At 55.1% G+C, this 25,041-nt stretch overlaps 1 protein-coding gene across 1 annotated transcript; it reads left to right on the forward strand.

The window, feature by feature from the left end:
* Positions 1-24,239, forward strand: PRPF6 (pre-mRNA processing factor 6). The gene is made up of 21 exons (XM_054173510.1): positions 1-71; positions 1,137-1,305; positions 2,266-2,384; positions 3,471-3,549; positions 4,616-4,792; positions 5,520-5,675; positions 6,324-6,418; positions 7,095-7,251; positions 7,432-7,594; positions 9,133-9,251; positions 9,625-9,843; positions 11,711-11,833; positions 12,636-12,757; positions 13,887-14,025; positions 15,279-15,398; positions 16,404-16,580; positions 17,758-17,891; positions 18,516-18,607; positions 19,978-20,092; positions 22,359-22,485; positions 23,761-24,239. The coding sequence occupies exons 1-21, from the start codon at positions 1-3 to the stop codon at positions 23,911-23,913; spliced, it is 2,826 nt and encodes a 941-aa protein (XP_054029485.1). The 3' UTR covers positions 23,914-24,239.
* The last annotated feature ends 802 nt before the right edge of the window (positions 24,240-25,041 follow it).

The raw sequence follows: 25,041 nt of genomic DNA on the forward strand, positions 1-25,041 counted from the left end.
ATGAACAAGAAGAAGAAGCCGTTCCTGGGCATGCCCGCGCCCCTGGGCTACGTGCCGGGGCTGGGCCGCGGGTAAGACGCTGCTCGTGCTCCCCCGGCCCGCCCGCGGGCCCGGCCTAGGCCTGTCCCGCCCGGGCTGCCCCCTCATGGCCTGGCCGCCCTCCTCACCGGGCCTGGGGACGCGCCCGGACGCTGTTGCGTGCTGATCGCTCCGCCTCGGCGGTCTCTGTGCCGTCGGGGCAGGCCGGAGGCCCTGCGTGGCCTGTTCGGCCTCTCAAGGGTTACTGCTAGGAGACGAGTCGCCTCAGCTCTTCAGATCGCGGGGATGGAGGTTTAAATGCTGTTTAGATGCGAACCTGGAAGCGGGGATAAATTCTTGGGTGCTTTAGATGCCGCTGGCTGGGGAGGGATTGTGCCCCCTCTGATTTTGTGACCCTAGGTCCGTGGGGCTCTCTTGGAGGCAGGTTTGGGTGGCACTTGGAGTCACCCTTTGGGGGTTGTAAGTTCTGTTTGCCCTCCACTGCTGTGCTGGTGCCCTGCACTGGGGTGATTCTGCCCTCTGTGCACAGGGAAGTGCAGGCTGGGTGAATGTGGGGTGTCTGGGCTCCAGTCATGGGATCAGTGAGGTTGGAAAAGAGCTCTTAAGGTCATCAAGTCCAGGTGGTGGAGTCCTCATCCTTGAAGGTATTCCAGAAAGGTGTGGATGTGGCCCTGGGGGCCGTGGTTCAGTGGCCATGGTGGTGCTGAGCGCATGTTTGGGCTCGATGCTCCTGTTGGTCTTTTCTCACGGATTCTGATTCTCCAAGGCCAACCTTCAGGCACCTCATCCCTGTGCCAGAGCCACACTCCACAGTGCCCTGCAGCCAGAAAGAGGCACTTTTTTACTGTGTCTGATGGAGAGGCAGGGTTCAGAAGGGAAAGCTGTCTTGGCCCAGGGTGGGTGGTGGAGCTGGGGGGTTCAGGGTCTTTGCAGGTCAAGGTTTCCCCCAGGCTTTATGGACGGTAGGGGTGGGGACTGCCTGATGCCCTCTTACCAAGCAGCGGAGCTTCTGGCGTCCCAAGTCATGCTTTTGGCAGGCTGCCTGTGTAGGAGGGAGCAGGGGCTCAGCCTCCCCTGCTGCTGGTTCCTCCCCCCAGGGCCACGGGCTTCACCACGCGCTCGGACATCGGCCCCGCGCGCGACGCCAACGACCCCGTGGACGACCGCCACGCGCCGCCGGGCAAGAGGACGGTTGGGGATCAGATGAAGAAGAACCAGACGGCTGATGATGATGATGAAGATCTGAATGACACCAACTATGACGAGGTGACAGGGCTCGCTTCGCCCTGGGGATGTATTTTCTCGAGTGGAAGGGGAGTCACGGAATGGTTTGGGTGGGAAGGGACCTCCAGAGCTCCTCCAGTCCAACCCCCTGCGCTCAGCAGGGACATCTGCAGCTAGAACAGGCTGCTCAGAGCCCCAAACAACCTGACCTGGGATGGTTCCAGGGACAGGGCACCTCCAATCTCTCTGGGTAACCTGGGCCAGGCTCTCCCCGTGCTCAGTGTCAAACATTCCTCCCTTTTCTTCCTCTTTGAGTTCAAACCATCCCCCCTTGGCCTGTCCCGACAGGCCCTGCTCTAAAGTCTGTCCCCAGCTTTCTGATCAGCCCTTGAAGCACTGCAAGGCCACCAGAAGGTCTCCCTGAGCCTTCTCTTTTCGGGGCTGAAGAACCTCCAGCCTGTCAGCCACGCTGCAGAGTGCTGCTGTGCAGAGCTCTGACAGCCTTGGGCAGAGATCCATCCACAGAATGCTTAAGGACTTTGAGGGATGCATTTTGTGTTCTCCCTGCACAGAGCCAAGGTCTTGTGCTGTGCTGTGTGTTTGGTTGTATGTGGCCTGTGTAGTCCCTTGTGTTTCAGTCCCAGGTTGGTTAGGTACATGTTGGGTTGTTCTTTTTGTTTGCTTTTAAAGAAGGGGGAGAAAAGGCTTTTCTGGGCTGGGATCTGCCTTACTGCTTAGTGAGAGCAGCTTTGGGAGAGAAGCACTTTGCAGCAGCTTTGCTTTTGAAATGCTGCAGGACAGCAGGCAGGAGGGGGGTAGAAGAAAGCAGCTCTCCTTTAGGACTGTGTTGGTCTGGTGCAGTGCTGGTAGAAGCAGCCTGCTCCTCCCTCTTGTTATCCTGGGAGAGTGTTGGCTGTGACAGAGCACAACAGGAGCTGTAAACTGAGCATACTGCGTTTTGCCTTTCTTTTCCCCCTCCTTTCTCCCCCTCCACATTCCCAGTTCAATGGCTATGCTGGGAGCCTGTTCTCAAGTGGGCCCTATGAGAAAGATGATGAGGAAGCAGATGCTATTTATGCAGCCCTGGACAAGAGGATGGATGAGCGCAGGAAGGAGAGGAGGTAGGGTGAATCCCAACACTGCCATGGGGGGTTGCTGCCTCCTTGGTGTGCTGAAGTTGTGCTCTACCACTCCCATTGTCCAGTTCAGCTTTTCTCCTGGGTACACTTTTCTGCTGGCTATCCTTTCAGTTTTTGTGTGTTTTAATGCCCTGACTCAGACCCTGTGGCTCCAAGTTTTAAGGGTGATGGATGTTTTGCACACCTTGCTCTGACTGTTGATGTTAATTGCTTCACTGCAGTTCATTATGAGTCACTGTAGCTCATTGATACCATGGAATGGCTCAGGTTAGAAAGGACCTCACAGACCATCTACTCCAACCTCCCCACCGTGGGCAGGGACACCTCTCAACTAGAGCAGGCTGCTCGAGGCCTGGCCATGAACACCCTCAGGGAGAAGGCAGCCACAGCCTCCCTGGGCAGCCTGTGCCAGCCTCACCACTCTCCTACTGAAGAGCTTCTTTCTCAGCTCTAGTCTGACCCTGCTCTCCCTCAGCTTCAAACCATTCTCCCTTCTCCTATTTCTAGACACCCTCATGAAAAGTCCCTCTGCAGCCTTCCTGTAAATTCCCTTCAGGTACTGGAGGGCAGCTCTGAGGTCCCTTTGGAGACTTCTCCAGGCTGAGCACCCCCAGCTCCCTCAGCCTGTGCTCAGAGCAGAGCTGCTCCAGCCCTTGGGTCATCTCTGTGGCCTCCTGTGAACTCGCTCTAGCAGCATCTCCCCACGAGATGATGTGGGGAGATGCTGAGTGGCTGGGCTTGGACACATCCCACTGGAATGTGTTCCAAAATCCTGTCATGCAGGTCTCTGGTAAACCAAGGAGTGTCACTGACTTGTTACACTGCCTCTGGGCTGCAGGTAAGAGGGAGTTGAAGACTGGAGTCCACTTGGCTGAAGCCACCTGGTTTTGTGCTGTAATATGTGATAAAATCTCTGTCATAGTGCTGAGAATCATGGCCTGGAAGAAAAAGGAGCCAAAAAAGGGGGTTTAAAATGCCTTAGCTCTGCTCCAACACTTCTTTTCCCTGTAATCCCAACCCATGCTGGGTGTTGCTGTGAACAATAACCTCAGTGCTCCTTTTCCCAAGGGAACAACGAGAGAAGGAGGAGATAGAAAAGTACCGGATGGAGAGACCCAAAATTCAGCAGCAGTTCTCAGACCTGAAAGTAAGGGAAGAAGCCAAACATCTGAACTGTGACTTGTACCCTGCTGGCAGAGGTGGTGCCTGTGTGTTCTGCCTGTCTCTGGGTTCATGGTGTGTGCTACAGATGAATGCTTTGATGTTCTCCAGAGTGAATTTGCCTTCCTTTGGAAAAAGAAGTAAACCAATGCAGAGCTGGCAGCCAGCAGGGCAGAGCCTCTTGGTTTGTAGCTCTTCAGTAACCCAGTACGATTTTGCAGTCAGCTGGTGGTGTAAATCACAGTGGGGATGGAACCTCCACTGAGCAGAGCTTCAGAGTTGCACTCAGGGTGTTTATAAAGCAGTTGACAAGCTGATGCTTAGGCGTATGGGAGAGCACAGAGACTGTTGCTTGGGGATGCACAGGGTAGGGAAATTCATCCCAGTTTTGATAGTGGGATTATTTGGTGTGCTTTATTTGCAGCTTCTTCTGAGGCTGCTGCTCTTCTGCCCTTGAGGGACTGGTGATTATAGAATGGGTTGGGTTGGAAGGGACCTCCAGAGGTTATCCAGTCCAAGCCTCTCTGCAGCCAGCAGGGGCATCCTCCACTAGAGCTGGCTGCCCACAGCCTTGTTGAGCCTGACCTTGGGTATCTCCAGGGATGGAACCTCAACTCCCTCCCTGGGCAGGCTGTTCTGCTACCCTATTGGTAAAGAACTTGTTGCCATTGGAGTAGTAGCTGAGTTAAATTAAGCCTCTGCTGACTGAAGTGTGTTGTTTCAGCTGTTGGTTAATGATTAGACATAAACCACTCGGTGCTGCCGGCCCTGAGAGTCAGGTTTGTAGCACTGAGTTTCAGGGCAGAGATTGGGACTCTCAATCTGGACTCAAACCACCTTAAATGAAATGAATCTCATTCTTCTTATACATTGGATTAGGAACCAAACCCCAACCCAACCAAAGAGATGAGCTCTGGCCTTCAAGTCTTTTGCTTGAAATTCTTCCAAGCAGCAAAACCGATCGATCAATCGATCAATCAATCAGTTAGGGACTTAGCGGAGTTAGAGACAGGTATCTGCAGCCAGTAATGGTGCCAACTCCTGTTTGACAGAGGAAGCTGGCAGAGGTGACAGAGGAGGAGTGGCTGAGCATCCCAGAGGTGGGGGACGCCAGGAACAAGCGGCAGAGGAACCCCCGTTACGAGAAGCTGACGCCGGTGCCTGACAGCTTCTTCGCCAAGCACCTGCAGTCGGGGGAGAACCACACCTCTGTGGACCCCCGCCAGACGGTGAGTGCAGAGCCTGGTGGAGCCCTGCTTTCTGCTTTGGCACTGGAGAGGAGGGCTGCAGGCTGCAGCTCTGAGGATCACAGAGTCCTTGAGGTTGGACAGGATCTCTAGGATCGAGGCCAACCTTCTGCCCAGACCCTGTCCCCCGGTGCCACATCTGCTCGGGTTTGGAATGGGGACTCCACCACCTCCCTGGGCAGCCTGTGCCAGGCCCTGACCACTCCTGCAGCAAAGAAATCTTTCCTAATATCCTACCTAAACCCCCTCTGGCACAACTTGATGCCACTCTTGTCCTGTCATTAGTTACTTGGGTGAAGAGGCCAACAGCAGCCTCCCTCCAGCCTCCTTTCAGGTAGCTGTAGACAGCAGTGAGGTCTCCTCTCAGCCTCCTCTTCTTTAGGCTTCAGTGGGATTTGGGGGGGAGAAGGTATCTGACCAAAAGGATTGCTGTGGGTTGTGAAGCAACATCCAGCAAGGAATTGTTGGATGTTAACTCCTGAGCTCACTGGAGTCTTTCAGTGCACACCCACTGCCAGAGAAATCATGGGATCATGGAACTGTTTTGGTTGGAAAAGACTTTCAGGGTTGTCAAGACCAAGCAGTAATTCAGGGAAGCCAGAGCAGGATTTTGGCATCTCTGCCCTGGAAGAGAGCAGAGCAGCCAACAGCTTGAATTAGCTTAGAAATCCTGAGGAGGTTTCTAGCACTTCTCTCTCTTGTTTTACAGCAATTTGGTGGCTTGAATACTCCATATCCAGGTGGTCTGAATACTCCATATCCAGGAGGAATGACTCCAGGCTTGATGACACCTGGGACAGGTGAACTGGATATGAGGAAGATTGGGCAAGCCAGGAACACCTTGATGGACATGAGGCTGAGCCAGGTAAGGGTGCTGAAGGGCTGGCTCTGAGATGGTGCTGTGCTGCTGTTCAGGTCCTGCTTTCACAGAATTCTGTCACTCTCTTGGGTGCAAATAGCTTGGCTGTGACTGGAGCTAATGCTGCACTCCTCCTGCTCAGATCTCACATCCTGTACCCTCATAAAACTGCCTGAGAAATAAGTTTGGCCCTGGAAGTCTTGGTTGCTATGGGAGAGCCAACTGCCCTCTGACACCACAGGTGGACACCAGGCAGACAGTGCTGGCAGTTTGACCAAAGCAAGCATCTCTTCTCTCCTCTGTGGGATGCAGCATGAGATACTCTTAAATTGTTCCTTTCTCTCCTTTTTCATCATTTTTCCATCTAAATCTGGTTTAAACTAAAACCAAGATGGGCCAGGGCTGCAAGACCTTTTGGTGCCTGCCACCCAGGCTGCTCGTGCCCTGCCTGTGCTGTGCTGCTCAGCTTGGAGTGTTCAAGTTGGGTAGTTTAGAAGTGGAAAGATGTTACCAAGCAAGGCTTTATGTTTTCCTCCTTCCTTGGCTGTGGTAACAGGTAAATAAGGAGGGTGGGGCTTTGGTGTCTGGGGGGTGTGGAGGCAGACCTGGGGGCTCAGAGAGGTCATTTCAGGCGTGCTGGCTTGACTTCCCCAGGTGTCGGACTCTGTCAGCGGCCAGACTGTAGTGGACCCCAAAGGATACTTGACAGACTTGAATTCCATGATTCCCACACATGGAGGGGATATCAAGTAAGTTTAAGGAGGATTAAGTGGTTTATCCTCTTAGCAATGACTCTGATCCTGCATAACCATGGAAATCTGTCTGAGCTGGGTGGCTTCCAGCCGGTGTTTAACTTGCAGGAGACAAGGAGGGGGTTTTGAGGGGGAGTTCTTTTACCTTGAGATCTGCTTTAGGCTTTTCAGCTGATTCATTTAGCATCTGACCTGGATGCATCAGTTATGGGGATTGTTTCTACCCTGTCTTGGGCTGACATGCCAGGGTGATGGCATGGTGTGGCAGCCTGCCAGCCAGGAAGTAACCTGCTTGCTTGAACCTCGTGTCCTGCTGATCGAGGCTTGTTTGACCTCTGGAAACCATCTTGGCCCTGAAGTCTGGCACTTGGTTCATAGCACTGTGTGCAGACACTGATGCTAATACTTGACTTCAACCAACTCTTGTGCTTGTTAGCTTCCAGCTGCAAGTGTCCTAAGAAACCTTAAACCCTTGACTGGCTGTCACTGGGATCTTGCTGCCTTAGTGTCTGTCTGTGACCTCATTTTGTTAGTGTGCCTTTTGTGTCACCAGAATGGAAATGTTTAAGGTCATAGCTCCTGTGCTTCTGAGTGTGGCTGTGAAGCAGTTACAGCTTCAGGAGGAGTGTTTGCTGCCTGCTGATGTTTTTTGCTGCCCTTCCTCCTGCCCCAGTGACATCAAGAAAGCTCGTCTGCTGCTGAAGTCCGTACGAGAGACCAACCCCCATCACCCCCCTGCCTGGATAGCCTCAGCCCGGCTGGAGGAGGTCACTGGCAAGCTCCAGGTGGCTCGAAACCTCATCATGAAAGGCACAGAGATGTGCCCCAAGGTCAGAATTACTTTGCTGTCCTGTTGGTCCTTGCAGGACACCGGGGAAAAACTTGTGGTGACGAGGAGCAGCAGCTCTGTTAGGAGTGGTGCCTGCTACAGCTCCACTGCCTGCACACATTTAGCTAGGAGCTGTGATGTTAAATGGGTGTGATGTGAAGGAGGATTGTTTCCCTGACAGAGTGAAGATGTGTGGCTGGAAGCTGCTAGGCTCCAGCCTGGGGATACAGCCAAGGCTGTTGTGGCCCAGGCCGTCCGCCACCTGCCACAGTCTGTCCGCATCTACATCCGAGCGGCTGAGCTGGAGACAGACATCCGTGCCAAGAAGCGTGTCCTGAGGAAAGGTGAGAGCTTCTGCTGGGCCAGGGCCAGGCCTGGCTCTCCCTCTGGGGGTACTCTGTGTGGTTCAAGATGTGCCCAGATGTTTTAAGGGTTTTTTTTTGCATCCTTGGTGCAAAGGAGGCTGAGAGGAGAGCCTCTGGCTCCTGCAACTCCCTGAAGGGAGGCTGGAGCCAGGTGGGGGTTGGTCTCCTCTCCCAGGAAACAACTTACAGGACAAGAGGAAGGATGGTTGTTCCAGGGGAGGTTTAGGTTGGACATGAGGAGCAATTTCTTGTTTCTCTGGGCCCAGGCTGCCCAGGGCAGTGGTGGAGTCCCCATCCCTGGAGGGCTGTCGAATCCATGGAGACGTGGTGCTGGCAGCCATGGTTGGGCAGTGCCCTGGCAGGGCAGGGGTTGTGGCTGCACTCACTGATCTTCAAGGACTCTTCAACCAGAATGATTCTGTGGTTTAATGAATGCCTACAGGAGCAGCCTTGCCTGGAAGCCTGGTTGGTTTCAGAGTAGGTTTAGATGGCTGTTCTCATTCTTCTGTGTCCCTGCAGATGTTCTTGCTCTCTTGAAGAGGGATGTGCTCAGTGCTCTTTCTGTAGCCCATTTGTGCACAGTCACCATGGAAACTAACAGTGGAATGCAGCTGCTAGTGGTGATCTGTGGTGTGAGTGGTGGTGACAAAAGGCTGCAGCTACCCCTTCAGTTTCTCAGTGCATCTGGAAGGCACCAGGTTATGAAGGTACAGGCTGAGAAAAGCTCTTTATACTTCAGTGTTCCAGACGGCATGTAGGACAGGCTGCAGAGGTCACAGGTTCTACCAGCAGCAGCCAACCTTTGGACAAGATTAAGGAAGCCTCAAGGACTCTTAAGTAGATGGAGCCCATATGGGATTGCTGAAAGACCACTTTGGATGCAGTGGCTGAGGGTGTGAATGGCAGGGATGCCTCTAAGCTTTTATACTTCCTCCTGTTTGCTTTTTGCATGGTGAGCCAATAATTTCTGGGGAAGCTAAAGTGGGGTGTCTGAAGCTGTCAGGAGATTGCTGCAGGGAAGCTATATTGTGAGGGGACAGTTTCAATGTCAAAGGAGCAGGGCTGTGTGACTGGCCAGGCTGGATGAGGCCTTGAGCAGCCTGGGCTGGTGGGAGGTGTCCCTTCCAACCCAAGCCAGTCTGTGATTCTGGGATTCTGGAGGTCCTGCATAGACTCATTTGCTGAGGTGGGAGCTTTGCTCAGCTGGGTGTTGTACTGGAGAGGCTGCACTTAACTGCTTGTACAGCTGAAAAGCCTTTGGCTCTCCAAAACCTGTTTCCAATTACAGCTCTGTAGTAAGTTTGTTGTCTTCTGGCTTGAAGTTCTCACTGCTGGAGCAGGGGCTGGTGGTGCAAGCACAGTTCCTCCCTTCTCTCTCAGGAAGTTCCATCTCTGCAGTCCCCTCCCTGCTCTGTGAGGAAGCTCCATGTCCCAGAGGACAAAGCCCTTAGCATGCCATCTTTAAAAGCTGCAGTGGTCTTTGGTGTCTTGGCTGCCAATCACTTTTGCCTCTCCAGCCCTCGAGCATGTTCCAAACTCGGTGCGTCTGTGGAAGGCTGCGGTGGAGCTGGAGGAGCCTGAGGATGCCAGGATCATGCTGAGCCGGGCTGTGGAGTGCTGCCCCACCAGCGTGGAGGTGAGCTTTGGGGGGGGCACAGACCAGCTCCCTGCACCCCACCTGAGCTGAGATTAAAGCTTTGAAGGCAGAGTTGAGTGCAGGGGGAGCTTTTCTAGCACCCACTTTATGCCATGGTGGGAAGGGTGTGGTGAGTGGTCAGGGACTGGCACAGGCTGCCCAGCGAGGTGGTGCACTCCCCATGCTGGAAGGGCTCAAGGGACGAGCAGATGAGGCACTTCAGGACGTGGGCTAATGGTCTTGGAGGTGGTGGGTAGAAGGTTGGTCTTGGAGGTCTTTTCCAGCCTTTATGGTTCTCTGATGCTCTGCAGCCTGCTCATGCTGCATCCTCCCCTCGTTCTGGTCTGAGCATCCATCCTCTGTTGCTCCCCAGCTGTGGCTGGCTCTGGCCAGGCTGGAGACCTACGAGAACGCTCGGAAGGTGCTCAACAAGGCCCGGGAGAACATCCCCACTGACCGGCACATCTGGATCACCGCCGCCAAGCTGGAGGAAGCCAACGGCAACACCCAGATGGTGGAGAAGATCATTGACAGAGCCATCACCTCCCTGAGGGCCAACGGTGTGGAGATCAACAGAGAGCAATGGATACAGGTACCTGCTTGCTTGGGGCCCAGGATGAGCTCTCCTGCTGGGAGACAGGGGAGAGGAATCTTGCACCGCGCGGCGCGGGTCCCCGTGAGGATCCACGCCGCTGAGGCTGGGAAGCTGAGGAGAGCCAAGGCCATGAGTGCTGCACTGGGGCAATGCTGCCTGTGTGGAGCTGAGGAATGTCTGGTTGACTTCTGTCTTGGAAAATAACCAGCTTCAAGTTGAAGCAGCTGCTGCTTGAAGTAGGGCAGAGCCTCCAGGAAAGGATTTAGGGCTTTTCTGCATATGTCTCCTCTGGCTCAAGAGGAATCTGTCAGAGGAGCCTTTGTCAGGGAGTGCTGTAAGGAGTCCCTACAAAATCACATGTGCAGCAAGCAGGAAACACCCTGCTGGCCCTCTGGTGGCTTGCAGTCCTCAGGCTGTGTCGTGGCCACAGCTGACACGATGTGCATTGACACACTGAGCTGTGTGCTGTGGCTGGCAGGCTGGAGGGAAGGGCTCCACCAGAACAGGAGACACTGGGGAGACACTGGCACAGGTTGCCCAGGCTGTGGATGCCTCCTCCCTGGGGGTGTTCAAGGCCTGCCTGGATGAGACCTTGAGCAGCCAAGTCTGGTTGAGAGCAGTCCCTGCCCATGGTGGGGAGGTTGGGGTAGATGATCTGTGAGGTCCCCACGGCCTGAGCCGTTCTGTGGCTCTGCATTACACCTTCCCAGCAGTAACCCAGTGAGAGGTTAATTTCAGCATGTTTAAGAGGACTGGCTCCACAGCCTGGGCATTGTTGTCTGCTCAGGTTCCTTTGCAGGACAGAACTGTTCCCTTCCTGTTACCTGATCAGAGGGCTTCTCAACAAGTTGAAGCAAGACATGCTTGGCTTTCTGAAAGCTTTGTGTGTCAGGAAGCTCCATGTGTGCCCTGGTGGGAGAGCCCCTCAGCCTTACCTTAGCTCAGGGTGAGAGGGTATTCATTGAACCTTGGTGATTAAGAACCAAAGATGTGAGAATCAACCCAAGGCTGAATGAATTGAGCCAAAGGAGGTCACTGGCTTTGGTTGGGAGGGACCTCTAAGATAATGTAGTTCCCACCCCCCTGCCCAAGGCAGGGACACCTCCCACTACACCAACTTGCTCAAAGCCACTTAAACACTTGCAGGGCTGAGGTGTCCACAACTCCTCTGGGCAACCTGTTCCAGTGTCTCACCACCCTCAGTAAAGAACTTCTTCCTAATGTCCAGCTGAAGTCTGCCCTGCTCTGGCTTCAAAGCATTGTCCCTTGTCTGTCACCACACTTCCCCAGCTCTCCTGTAGCTCCCCTTCAGATACTGAAATGCTGCTCTAAGGTCTCTTTGGAGCCTTCTCTTCTCCAGGCTGAGCAGCCCCAACTCCCTTAGCCTGTCCTTGTAGAAGTGCTGCAGCCCCCTCATCATCTTTCTGGCCTCCTCTGGACCCTCTATAACAGATCCTTGTCCTCCTTCTGCTGGGCCTGCAGAGCTGGCCACAGTTCTCCAGGTGGGCTCTGACAAGAGCAGAGCAGAGGCAGAATTCTCTCTTCTCAAATGCTTTTGGATTTTTCTCCTGGCCAGGTCCCTGCTTGGCCCAGCCCTGGGCAGGTCACTGAAGCTTTAGGAGAGGTGTTTTCAGGCTGGCAAGGTCACACTGTGGCACATCCATTGCCTGGCAGTGGCTGCAGCTGCTGGGCTCTGTGCTCTCACCAGTGTCTGGTGGGCTCCGGGCGAGGGCTCAGCAGGCGGTGGCAGTGATGAGATACCTGAGCCACCCTGGCTCTGTGTGTGCCTGTGAGGAGTTGCTGCTCCTTCATCTGCTGCCTTGTGCTGGGCTCCCAAAGCCAAGGACTTGGCTCTTGCTTGCAGGATGCTGAGGAGTGTGATAAAGCTGGAAGCGTGGCCACCTGCCAGGCGATCATGCGAGCCGTGATCGGCATCGGCATCGAGGAGGAGGATCGGAAGCACACCTGGATGGAGGATGCAGACAGTGTATGTGCAGCTGGGCTGCTGCCCTGCCTTGGGCTCTCCTCTGATCAGGGCAAGTGGGAGCCTGGGAAGTGTGTCCCTTGCAAGCCAAACCATTTGATGACATGAGGTGGTGATTCCCACCAGGCCTGCCTGTGCTGGGCCACGCTGCCTTTCAGGCGGTGCCTGCAGTGCAGGTGGGAATTGTTCCTGAGCTCCCAAGGGATTCTGGGAGCATGCACAGAATCCTGGAATGGTTTGGGTTGAAGGTGACCTCCACCTCCTGCAGGTTGCCCTGAGCCTCACCTTGGTGATGGGGCCTCAGCTCCCTCCCTGGGCAGCCTGTTGCACTGTTCCAGCACCCTCGTGGTGCAGAACTTGTTCCACACTCCCTCTGCAGCCTTCTTGTAGCCCCTTCAGGTACTGGAAGGCTGCTTTTAGGTCTGCCTTGAACCTTTTGTTCTCCAGGCTGAGCAGCCCCAGCTCCCTCAGCCTGTCCTCAGAGCAGAGGTGCTCCAGCCCCCTGAGCAGCTCTGTGGCCTCTTCTTGCTCCAGCAACTCTGTGTCCTTCTTGTGCTGGGGCCACCAGAGCTGGCTGCAGTGTTTGTGGTGGGGTCTCACAGGGTGTCTCAAACTGCCCTGTGAGCCTCATACCCTGACAGGTGGATGCCTGAAACCTTCCTGCTGCCTTTCAGTAGGCTGACATGAACTGTTTTGTGATCCATAGTGCCCCAGTTCATGTGTCACTGTAGAATTCTGCCTGTTTCCATGCACCTGATGGCAGTGCAGCCCTCAGGTGATCCAGGCCTGCTCTGTTTCTCCCCAGTGTGTTGCCCACAACGCCCTGGAGTGCGCCCGAGCCATTTATGCTTACGCCTTGCAAGTCTTCCCCAGCAAGAAGAGCGTGTGGCTGAGAGCAGCATACTTTGAAAAGAACCATGGAACCAGGTGTGTGTGCTGCACAGTGCTTGGGCAGGGGGATTTAGCCTTCTCTGGGGGGTCCTAGGCTGCTGGGACAGAGGGGAGGGAAGCTCAGAGGTGGTGGTGCACGTGCAGGGCTGCTGTGGCGGGTGGGAGTCTCTGTATGCCTGCCTGGCTTTGTTGTGCTTGTGGTCAGAACACCTTTGGGGTTTATAAAGTCATAAAAAGACTTGGCAATGGAACCACAGAACTGTTGAGGTTGGAAGAGACCTCTGAGATCATCAAGTCCCACTGCTCACCTGGAGCTCACAACCCCACCGCTGCCGAGCCGCTGCCCCCAAGCCATGTCCCGCAGTCCCACAGCCACACGTCTGGTGAACACCTCCAGCAATGGTTCCTTCACCACCTCACTGGGCAGCCTGCTCCAGGGCTTGAGAATCCCAGAGCACAGGGCTTGTGAGGGGCAGCTGAGGGAGCTGGGGTTGTTCAGCCAGGAGAAAGAGAGGCTGAGGGGAGTCCTGGCTCTCTACAGCTCCCTGAAAGGAGGCTGGAGCCAGGTGGGGGTTGGGTTCTTCTCCTAAGGAACAAGGGGTAGGAGAAGAGGAAGCATCCTCAAGTTGCTTCAGGGGTGCTTCAGGTTGTACATGAGGAACAATTTTATGTCCTCTTGAGGGCTGCCAAGGCCCAGGCTGCCCAGGGCAGTGGTGGAGTCCCCACTGCTCAAGGGGCTTGAAAGCCATGGAGATGTGGGGCAGAGGGCCGTGGTTTACCAGATGTGGTAGTGTTGGGTTAGTAGTTGGACTTGATGATCTTCAAGGTCTTTTCCAGCCTGCACAGTCCCAGGGTTCTCCAATCCTGAAGAAGCTCTGTCTCAGTTCTGCTGCAGTTGGAGTGCTGTGCCCCAGAGGGCTGAGCTGTTTGTGTGCAGGCTCTCCCAGAGGCTATCACACAAAGGTGTCTGAACAATGAACTGTTTGTGGGGCACCCATCTCACAGCCCTCCTGAGGAGCAGGTCCCACCCTTGCCTGGTTATGAAACCACTTATCAAGGTTTACAACGTTGGACTTTGCCCCACTGAGTGATAGTGGAAGTGGTGTGGGAGAGCTTGCCTTTGGCAGCCTTGCCAGTGACTGGAACTTGCTCTTTCTTGTCCCAGAGAATCCTTGGAGGCTCTCTTGCAGAGAGCTGTTGCTCACTGCCCCAAAGCAGAAGTCCTCTGGCTCATGGGAGCCAAGTCAAAGTGGTTGGCAGGAGATGTGCCAGCAGCCAGAAGTATTTTGGCCTTGGCTTTCCAGGTGGGTACATTCAGCCTTGTGTGATGGTGTTAAGTACAGCTGGTAATGAACACAGGGCAGGCTTTTCCTGTCAGCACCCAGTTCCTGCTGCCTTTCAAAGTGATGTTGAAAGACACTTCTTCAGCTGTCCCTGGGTTGTTTTATGTGGCAGAGTGTCCTGTGAACCAGCAGGAAGGTGGAAGCAAGAGTTGTGTTGCTGCTCTTCTGGAAGCACAACTCCAGATTCTCAGTTCCCAAGCCATTCCTTTTGCTGCCCTGGCTCACACCAACCCTAATCATGGCTCAGAATCCCCTTGTCTTGTGTCACCTGGCTCCTCAGTAACAAGGTTGGAGGTTTGTCCTCATCAGTGAGGTTGCTGTGACTGGGACCAAGCCCATCCATCCACAGCAGAATGAAGGGAATTCAGGACAAGAGGAAACAGCCTCAAGTTGCCCCAGGGGAGGCTTAGGTTGGCCATGAGGAGCAATTTCTTCCCCTTGAGGGCTGTCCAGGCCTGGCCCAGGCTGCCCAGGGCAGTGGGGGAGTCCCCATCCCTGGAGGGTTTTGAAAGCCATGGAGCTGTGGTGCTGAGGGCCATGGTTTAGCAGTGGACTTGGAACTGTTGGGGCAGTAGTTGGACTCCATGATCTTCAAGATCTTTCCCACCCTAAGTGATTCTGGAGGCTGCTGGATGCTGGCAGACAGCTGTGCAGGATGGGGCAGCTCTGCCGCCCGCAGCGAGGCCTGGAAGCTAGCAGCAGAGCCCAGGGAGCTTCCTTCCTGAATCATTCTTGGTGCTTTCTGTTACCACTCTGGAGACTTCTGGACGTGGTTGCCACTGAAATGACTTCTGCTGGAGGAGTGCTCCCAGGCCTCAGCTGGAAGTGGAAGCTTCAGTTTCAGAGCTCATAAACCGAGGGTCTCCTTGTGGCAAAGCCTAAGATCCTTGCAGCCTTGAGGCTGGCAGTTCAGAAGATCAAACCTTAGTACTTTTCAACAACTGAGAAGCATCCAGCTGCCTAACCTGGCACAGAGCTTTCTGTTGCCCATCTGGGCTGGAGAATTTCTCTCAGCTTCAGAAAGGTCCAAGAAGATTTGGGAGGAGCTTGAGCTGAAAAATAAATAAATTGAAAACACCCTCAAAAAATATCAATCAGTCCTGGTGCTGATGGAGGGAGCTCTGACTCCAGCTTGACTCTGGATCAAACAAAGGATTAAATCTGCTGTTGATTCCCTGCTTGCCTTTGTCTGTCATTCTCTCCTCCTCTTGCAGGCCAACCCCAACAGCGAGGAGATCTGGCTGGCTGCCGTCAAGCTGGAGTCGGAGAACAATGAGTACGAGCGAGCGAGGAGGCTGCTGGCCAAGGCTCGCAGCAGTGCCCCCACTGCCAGGGTGAGGATGGCCTTTGGAGGCTGGGGAGATGCAGGAGCCCCTTGGGCCCGTGGGGCAGTTGAGGTGGAAGAAGCTCCTTCAGCGCTGTGGCCTCGGCGCTTGACCTGATGGCTCCTTGCCCACTGCCCTCTGGGGGCCTGCGGCTGCTGCTCCGGCGCCTTGCGACTCGGCCTCGGGGCGTGGAGGGGGATGGACAGGAAGGAGGCCAGGAGCAAGTGAAGGCTTTCAGTTTTGGGGGGGGTTCTGCTGGGTTTTGGTGTGGTGTTCTGGTGGCTTTGCTTTTGGTTTTCCCCAAATGGCAGGAGCCTGGGAATTCCCAGCTCCCAGCTGTGTGCTCGGTGTCCGTGGTGCAGAGGAGCCTGGAGCAAATACTGCCCCAGAGGGTTCACCTCTGCTGCTGGGCTCCAGGCAGCCCTGCTCCACTGGTGCTTAAAGTGTTCAAACACCCTGGTGTTTATCTCTGGAGTTACCTTCTGGTCTGCAACTGTCAGTTTTCAGCTCTTCCTGTAAAACCCATTGGAACTTGTTCAAGTAAAAGTAGTTTGCTGTCTGCTCCTGCTGGCCCCCAGCCCCAGTTTTTGCTTCATCCTGGCTCTTTAACACTCTCCTCCTCCTCTTTTGTCAGCCAGGGAGGGGGTTTCTCTCTTCTCCAGCTGGGACTGGAGTCCTGGTCTCAGATTTGCCCCTTCTCTTGTGAAGGTTAGGAATGGGGAGGACAGGGATCTGAGAGCAGGGAAACAACCTTTGGTCTGTAATGTATTTCTCCCAGCTGTACCTACCATGTGCAGCCAAAGGAGAGGCATTTAGGGGCAGCAGAACCTGTGTAGCAGGACAGCAGTTGTGACCTGAAGTCTTAAATGACATTAGGTGCTCTTTAGTAGCCTGGATCCAAGCAGATTGGATTGTGCAGGCTCCAGTGTGCTCTGAAATGGGCAACCCAGAGCCCTGCCTGGCTAAGGGATTTTCAGTGGCTGGTAGCAATAAACAGCTCTGGTTGTTTCTCAGGTCTTCATGAAGTCAGTGAAGTTAGAATGGGTGCTGGGGAATATTGCTGCAGCCCAGGAGCTTTGTGAAGAAGCCCTGAAGCACTACGAGGACTTCCCCAAACTGTGGATGATGAAAGGACAAATTGAGGAGCAGAAGGAGCTGGTGGAGAAAGCAAGAGAGGCTTACAACCAAGGGGTGAGTGAGTGGCTGGTGCTGCAAGCTTGCTTTGTGCTTCTGCTGGGGGCAGATCTCTGCTTTGGGATCACCCTGGCTCTGCCCCTCTGCTCTGGTGAGACCTCACCTGCAGTGCTGCATCCAGCTCTAGAGCCCTCAGCACAGAAAGGACATGGTCCTGATAAAGAGGGTCCAGAGGAGGCCATGAACATGCTCAGGGGGCTGGAGCAGCTCTGCTGTGAGGACAGGCTGAGGGAGCTGGGGCTGTTCAGCCTGGAGAAGAGATGGCTCCAGGCAGACAGAGGCTGCTGGAACACTGCAAGAGGTTGCCCAGGGAAGGAGCTGAGGCCCCATCCCTGGAGTTATTCAAGGTGAGGCTGGAGAAGGCTGTGAGCAAGCTGCTCCAGGGCAGGATGTCCCTGCTGAGTGCAGGGGCTTGGACTGGATGAGCTCTGGAGGTCCCTCCCTCACCATTCTGTGATTCTATGCAGATGGAGAGGGCTCTGTCCCAGAGGAAGCAGAGAGATGATTTCTGTTCCCTCTGTCATTGCTTGAAACAAGATAAAGCACCAGAAAAATGAGGACCTTGAAATGAGCAGCAAAAATTGCTCTTGGCCAGTGCCCATGTGCAGAATTCACTTCCTGGCTTGAGTTTGCTGAGTGCTTGGCTCCTCAGGGGAGGAGGAAAGTCACTGCACAGTACTCCTGTGAGGCCTGCAAAGCCTCCTGGTGAGCTCCTGGATGCACTCAGGGAAAGGAGGTGGCCTGCAGAGCACTGCTGTCTCTTTTAAATGGTAATTGGTGTCCTTGGCTATGGAGTAAGGGAGGTGCTGAAATGCCAGTGATAAGGGAGCAGGCTCCTGCCAGGGTCTGTAGGGCCTGGTGACCTCTGCACCTTCAGAGGCTGCCCAGGGTTTCTGCATGCCCTGGTGCCATGGTGTGGGTGCTCTTCATCTCCAGATGCAGCACAAACTGTAGAGGTAGGATTCTTTCTCTTGCTGCTGGGGCAGCTCAGGCACAGTTGATGCCCCCAGCTGCTTTGGGCAACTCAGCTTCTGTGCTCTAAGATTGTGTAGGAGATGCTTGAGTGACTTCAGTGGCTTTGGCTCTCTTCTTTACTCCTCAGGAGGATCTAGGGAGGAAAGGCTTTTGCCTGGAGGTTTAAAATGTCTTTGTTTTCTGTTTTGGTTTTAACCAGCTGAAGAAGTGTCCTCATTCCATACCCCTGTGGCTGTTGCTGTCCAGGCTGGAGGAGAAGGTTGGGCAGCTGACGAGGGCGAGAGCCATCCTGGAGAAGTCCCGCCTGAAGAACCCGAAGAACCCAGACCTGTGGTGAGCTGTGTGCAGCTGAGCTGACTGCCCACAAAATCAAGGCCTTCTGAGGCCCAGCTCCCTGACATCTGCTCAGACATTTGAGCCTGGAGCTTCTGGCCATGCCCATCTCCCAGGCAACCAGTACCAGAACAAGAGGACACAGTCTCAGGCTGCGTCAGGGGAGGTTTAGGCTGGAGGTTAGGAGGAAGTTTACACAGAGAGAGTGATTGCCCACTGGGATGGGCTGCCCCAGGAGGTGGTGGGGTCGCCGTCGCTGGGGGTGTTCAGGGCGAGGCTTGACAGGATGCTTGGTGCCATGGTTTAGTTGATTAGGTGGTGTTGGATGATAGGTTGGACATGATGATCTCGAAGGTCTCTTCCAACCTGGTTAATTCTATTCTATTCTAATCTATCCTGGAGTTTCTTCTGGGCTAATAACTTGAGGCCCCTTGCTGGCCTAAGAGCTTTGGGGGTGGTTCATTTCTCTGGAGAGCAGCAATGCTGTGGTGTGGGGAGAGCAGTGGGAGGGCATCAGTCACCTAGCACACATTCAGACTCTGCAGTGTGCAGTGGCTCCCCTGTGACTCTGTCTCCACGTGCTGGCTGGTGTCAGAAGGCATCACTGAGTCTCTCCTCACCCAGGCTGGAGTCCGTGCGGCTGGAGTACAGAGCTGGGCTGAAGAACATTGCAAACACCCTGATGGCCAAGGCCTTGCAAGAGTGCCCCAATTCAGGTGAGCTGGATCTCCTCTCTGCCTAGAACAGGGTTGTTTTGCCCTCTTCATACAGGGACTGCATTCTCCAAGACACCCTTGCTGGCCAGGTCTCAGAATCCTCTGTCTTGGGGAGTCAACCCTTCCCATCCCCAGCTCCCTCAGCTTCTCCTCCCCAGCCCTGTTCTCCAGACCCTGTCCCAGCTTCCCTGCCCTTCTCTGGCCCTGCTCCAGCCCCTCAGTGCTGGTTGTGCTCTTACAGAAGTCAGTTGGTTCTAACCAGCAGTGGAAAGGCCTTTTGGGACAGGAGGAGAAAGTTCCTCACCCTTCCTATTTCTCACCAGAGCAGAGTTGTTGAAGGATGTGGGCATCCTGGGGAGGAGATGGCACACAGCTGCCAAGGGTCATGGTCTACTCTGGGACCTTGCCTCCAGGCTGCCTTTTGAAAGATGTCTAATTGGTGACTGCTGAAGTCCCAGGGAAAGCATTAGGGGTTGAGTGACTTTTATGGCAGGATGCACTCCCTGCCAGCTGCTCCCCACGCTGGTGGGGCAGCAAGGCAGCACCCCCCCAGCCCCACTTTGGTTTGTGAATGACCTGATGCTGCCTGGCTGTTTGCCACCACAGGCTTTTCACAGAACCACAGAATGGGGTGGGTTGGAAAGGACCTTAAAGGCCATCTAGTTCCAACCTCCTGCCCCAGGCAGGGACCCCTCCCACCAGCCCAGGTTGCTCCAGGCCTCATCCAGCCTGGCCCTGGACACCTCCAGGATTCCAGTATCTCCCCACCCTCACTGGAAAGAATCTCTTCCTCGTGCAGCCTGCCTGTTGCTGTGGAAGTGGGCACCAGGATTTCAGGTTCTGCTTAGATGAAATCACTGCTGACTCATCATAAAGACCCAAATAAAAGCCTGGAGGAGCCAGCTCCTGGACACCTACAGCCATGAGGACCAGCAGCTGCTGTCCATGGGTGGCTGAACTGACTCCCAGCTGCTCACGGCTGGTGTAGGCTGGTGCACAAAGAGGGAATTGAACTGGGATGGTGCTGGGTCCTCAGCAGGCCTGGAAAATGTCCTCTGCCCCTTGTTCTGGGGCATCACTGAGAAGAGTGTGGCCCCATCCTCTTGCCCCCCAGCCTTCAGACATGGGTCAGCATTGCTGAGCTGTCCCTGTCTGTGCCCACGGCAGGGGGCTGCGGCCAAACCCCCTTCAGGATCGCTTCCAACCCAAACCGGTCTGTGCAGGAATGATCCAGGATGGGGCTGGGGCCTGGGTAACTCCCAGGGTGGGGGCTGGGGTGCTGCTCCTGTTGGAGGGCCCAGGGCTGCAGATGGGCTGGGGAGGGTTAAGCTCAGCACCACTCAGGCTTTGTGCTTCTGGCCTCGTTTAAGGGATCCTGTGGTCGGAGGCGATCTTCCTTGAAGCGCGACCGCAGCGCAAGACCAAGAGCGTGGATGCTCTCAAGAAGTGTGAACATGACCCACATGTCCTGCTGGCAGTGGCCAAGTGAGTTCCTCTGCTTCCTGGAGTCAGAATGCCCTGTGCCTCTGTGCTGCCTCCAGGCCGAAACCCTGTGCCGCAGCCGGGCTGCGTGCTGCTGGCTGCTGCTGAGCCTCGGATCCAGGAGCAGCTCTCCAGCCGGCTCCTGGCGGCTGGGCAGAGCTCTCCTTTGCTCCATAGCAGGAGATAGCAGCCTGCCCTCGGGCTCTGGTGCAGCACAGGCAGCACCATGCTCACACTGAGCTCTTCTCCAGCGCTGGGGAGTGGCACTCTGCAAGTCTCTGTCCCTTGGAGGGCCTGGGTGTGCTCTGAGGCTTTAGTGGAGTCTGGTGGGGTAGGGTCGAAGTGTTTGTGAAACTGAGGCAAGGTTCTGCTGGGGACTCTTCAGTCTCTGACTGGATTCTTCATCCTTTCTCTCCATTCCCCATTCTGAGTGCAGGGGGTTGGACTGGATGAGCTTTGGAGGTCCCTTCCAACCCAGACTGTTCTATGCTCCTCTCAGGTTTTTTGTTAATCCTGAGCCAGGCTCTGTGCTGCCTTTCTTTGGCTCTTCCTGGGATGCAAACTCCCAGGCACACTGGACTGACACTGGAAGATAAATCCATTAGGAATTGCCTTGATGCAGTAGTGAGGCTTCCCAAAGCCACTCTCAGATGTGACTCACACCTTACCCTTTCTGGTCTGATGTGTGAGCAGCTCTGCAGCAGCTGTGCTTGGAACCACCTCACTTCTCTTCCTTTGTGAGCACCAGAAGAGGTTAACACAGGAAGCTTTTGGTTGGTTTTTTTGCCCAAACGTTGCCCAATTCTTTCACAATTCCTTTCCACAAGCCAAAGCAAGCTGTAGGATACACTCCAGTGACTGCTCTGCTGGCTCCTGCCAGCTCCTGACAGCTGACTTGTTCAGCAAGGGAGAAGAATGTTAACTTGTGCCGGGTGGGAGCTGCTTCCAGGCCCCTGCTGGTGCAGCCTCAGAGTTCAGCAAGCTAATCCCCACACAAACAGCTCCTGCCTCCCATCCCAGCTTGCCCCCAGCCACAGTAACACCCAGAGTGTCACACATCTGAGGAGCTTTTGTTGAAGGTGTGGATGGCCTCTGCCTGCAGGTGCTGAGCCTCTGCTGTCATTCTCCTTCTTTTCAATCTCAGTTTATTTAACAGGGAACAATCAAGAGTATTATGGGGCTTAAAAACAATCACCTAAGCTGTATAACTTTATGGCTGGCTAAGCTCTTTATGAGGGCTGGCTGCTTGAGTTGATAAAGACCTTCCTAGCTCAGATGAACTCTTGGGAGTGCAGAGAAATGAAAGCAAGAGGGCATTGACTCAGGCAGTTCATTACTGGGCAGAAATGTCAGGATTTGTGAGTTGCTTTCTGCAGGGGCTGGGGGCTGGGCTGGGCTGGCTGAGTGGGGAAGCCTCCTGCTCACCTCTCCTGCTCAGGTGGGGCTGGAGGTGGCTCTGCTCCTCCAGACAAGGCTTCAGGGATGGGAATGTGTGAGTGCATGCAGCCATGGCTCCAGGAGCTGTGGGGTGCTTCAGGTTTTAGAAGTGATTTAGTTACTAGGTGCTGAAATCCACTTGGAAAATTACAGAGTTGGAGGAGGGGAAACAGAATCAAGAAATGGGAGGAAGGGAAGCAGATGTAGGCAGCTCCCCCTGGCTCTACACCAGCTCTGAACAGCAGCATTAAGGAACTGAGGGGTGGCAAACATTGGGCTCAGGAGTGTCCAAGGCTGGGCTCAGGAGTGTCCAGGGTTGGGCTCAGAGTGTCCCAGCTGGAGCTCAGTAATAACTTCCCCTCTCAGAAGTGTCTGTCTCCTTCTGGGGATATTGTCCTTGGCCCTTCCCAGGGACAAGATCCCTACAAAATCTCCTGTTCCCTTCTTGGGTGAGCAGGGGGCCCTGTGGAGCCTGCATGCTGGTGAGCTGCTTGCTGGAGGGCTGCTTGCTGGAGGGCTGCTTGCTGGAGGGCTGCTTGCTGGAGGGCTGCTTGCTGGAGGGCTGCTTGCTGGAGGGCTGCTTGCTGGAGGGCTGCTTGCTGGTGAGCTGCTTGCTGGAGGGCTGCTTGCTGGAGGGCTGCTTGCTGGAGGGCTGCTTGCTGGAGGGCTGCTTGCTGGAGGGCTGCTTGCTGGAGGGCTGCTTGCTGGAGGGCTGCTTGCTGGTGAGCTGCTTGCTGGAGGGCTGCTTGCTGGAGGGCTGCTTGCTGGAGGGCTGCTTGCTGGAGGGCTGCTTGCTGGAGCTGGTGCTGAGCTGTTTGTGCTTTCCCCGCAGGCTCTTCTGGAGCGAGCGTAAAATCACCAAGGCCCGAGAGTGGTTCCACCGCACGGTGAAGATAGACTCTGACCTGGGGGATGCCTGGGCTTTCTTCTACAAGTTTGAGCTCCAGCATGGCACAGAGGTGGGTGCCTGGGGACAGGGGGCAGGGGAGGGCAGGGGAGGGCAGCGGCGAGCCCTGGCTGCGGCGATGGCTGCGGCTCGGAGCTGAGGCTGTCCCGGGCAGGAGCAGGCCTGGGGGGGGTAGGAAAAGGCTGCAGCTGAGCTGTCTCTCAGGCTGAGCTGCTGCCCACAGCCATGTTAGCTGGTGCAGAAATACACAGCATGAGTCTTGCTGTGGAAAGCACAAGCTGTGGCCTGGGAGATCCTCCTGTGTCGCCCATCCTGTGCCTTCACAGGTGTGCAGTGCAGGCTGCACGTGAGCGCAGCCAGGGAACAGCCTGTCCTTATCTCTTAGGGCAGGTTTTACTGCCTGATAGGACTGAAATGAGGGGAGTGTTCTATCTCCTGACTTCAGAGAGACCTCTCTCTTGACAGACCTCCTGCAGGTGGTAGCACAAAGGGAAGTTTCTGCTGCAGTTTCTCTGCTGCAGCCAAAGCTTGTGTGATTAATTCAGGCAGTTTGTTCAGCAGGGCAGCAAAGCTGCTGCTGCCTCTCAACTTTTGGCTCAGGGGTTTTTTTTCCTACAGCTTCTAAAAACCCAAACTGATCCTCACCCCGAGCTTTGGCAGTGTCTGAACTGGGAAAGGAATGGTTACATTTCATAGAATCATTAAGGTTGGAAAAGGCCTCATGCCTGGAGCTGTGCAAGGGGAGGCTGGAGAAGGCTGTGAGCAAGCTGCTCCCAGGGAGGATGTCCCTGCTGAGGGCAGGGGGCTGGGCTGGGTGACCTCTGGAGGGCCCTTCCAACCCAACCCATTCTATGATCATTGAGTCTAACCTTCAAGCCAACACCACCATGGCCATTAAACCCTGGCCCCAAGTGCCATGGCCACACAATTCATGAACACCTCCAGGGGTGGGGACTCCACCACCTCCCTGGGCAGCCTGGGCCAATTCCTGACCACTCTTGCAGCAGAGAAGTTTTTCCTAATGTCCAGCCTAAACCTCCTCAGGCACAGCTTTAAGCCCATCTCCTCTCATCCTGTCACTAGTTACCTGGGAGGAGAGACCAACGCTGGCCTCACCCCAGCCTCCTGCCAGGGAGCTGTAGAGAGCACTGAGGTCTCCCCTCAGCCTTCTCCTCTCCAGCCTAAACAACCCCAGCTGCTTCATCTGCTCCTCGTATGAGAGGCCCTGCAAAGCACTCTCCAGCCCCGCTGCTCTTCCCTGGACACACTCCAGGGCCTGGATGCCAGGTTGCAGAGTCCTGCAGAGTGTCCTTTCTCTCCCTTGCAGGAGCAGCAGGAGGAGGTGAGGAAGCGCTGTGAGAACGCTGAGCCGCGCCACGGGGAGCTGTGGTGCGACGTCTCCAAGGACATCGAGAACTGGCAGAAGAAGATTGGGGAGATTCTTGTGCTCGTGGCAGCCAAGCTGAAAAACACCTTCTAGAGCCTGCTGCCTTCAGCTGCTGCAGCCCCCCTGTAGGACTTGTCTGCTTCCCTGCTTGCAGTGCACCTGCCCTGCTGCTGGACAGGGGTTTGGTGGTGATGATAGGAAAGAGAAGCTGCTTCCTTCCCTGTTCCTGCTCTCCCCAGCCGCAGTGCTCTGGGCTCACACCACAGGGTCAGCAGCTTGTGCAGCTCGTGTGAAGGTGGCTGCTGGTGTCATGGGGCAGAGATGAGTGGGTTTGTGAGGCTCCCCTCTGAATACCAGCTTTGATGAGTGGCATGAGTTGTGACATGGCAGTTCCTCTGTTTCTCCCCCAGCATGTGCCTCTGCCCCTCTGTGCAGGCCCCATCGTGTCTGCCCCTTCACATGCTGGTTTCTTCTCAGCAGAGCTGCTTTGGTGCTGTTTGGGTGTCCTTGAAGGAAGCAAGGGGAGCTCTGCTGGGGGAGGAGCAGCCATGGGGAAGAGCTGGTCAGGCCCCTGTGTGGTTTAGCTTTGTGCCACCAGCCTGGCTTAGCTCCATCTCCTCCGCTCAAGCTGCAGCACAACTTGAAGTACCCCTGAGGGGCGAGCAGGTGGAGCCTGGTGTGAGACTCAAGAGCATATTTTCAGAGACCTTCTCAACTTTTCTAATGTGTGTAGGATAACCTTAGTCTCTCAGGTGTCTGGTCTGATGAAGCACAGTGGCATTTTAAGGTGACAGAGCAAACTTCAGCAATCCCTGAGCAGCCTTTCCTGGAGAGTCACCGACAGACTCTGCAGCGGCCACTGCCTTCGCTTGGGACACTGAGGCTGACTCCTCAGATCCCTCAGAGGAAAACCTTCGTGTTTGGGACTCTCTAAGCTGTCTTCAGTCTTCTGCATTTGTGACCTGTGTTGTTTTGTCCCTCCCAAGCTGACTTCCTGGCACCCACTGGACGGAGGAGCTGCAGTGTTACACGCCAGGCTAGGGCAGAAGCTCCAGGTCTCTCTGTGTGCATTCCCCGCCGTGTGGGCTTGGAGGGGCAAACCTCTGATCCCTTGTTTGGGTGGTGTGTACAAAATACAGCTTGGGGTTTGGTTGTTTCCTTACATTTTTTTCTGACTCTGACTCTGGGGAGAGCTTTGATAGCAGAAGCCTTTGAGCTTAT

This window comes from Dryobates pubescens, chromosome 26 (assembly GCF_014839835.1).
Source record: "Dryobates pubescens isolate bDryPub1 chromosome 26, bDryPub1.pri, whole genome shotgun sequence".
In the NCBI taxonomy this organism is placed as follows: domain Eukaryota; kingdom Metazoa; phylum Chordata; class Aves; order Piciformes; family Picidae; genus Dryobates; species Dryobates pubescens.

What these genes read in the sequence shown, in the direction of transcription:
- PRPF6 (XM_054173510.1), top strand. Translation starts at nt 1, where the DNA reads ATGAACAAGAAGAAGAAGCCGTTCCTGGGCATGCCCGCGCCCCTGGGC. An exon ending in GAAGCGTGTCCTGAGGAAAG is followed by an intron (nt 7,595 to 9,132) that starts GTGAGAGCTTCT and finishes TTGCCTCTCCAG; the next exon opens with CCCTCGAGCATGTTCCAAAC. An exon ending in ACAGAGAGCAATGGATACAG is followed by an intron (nt 9,844 to 11,710) that starts GTACCTGCTTGC and finishes TCTTGCTTGCAG; the next exon opens with GATGCTGAGGAGTGTGATAA.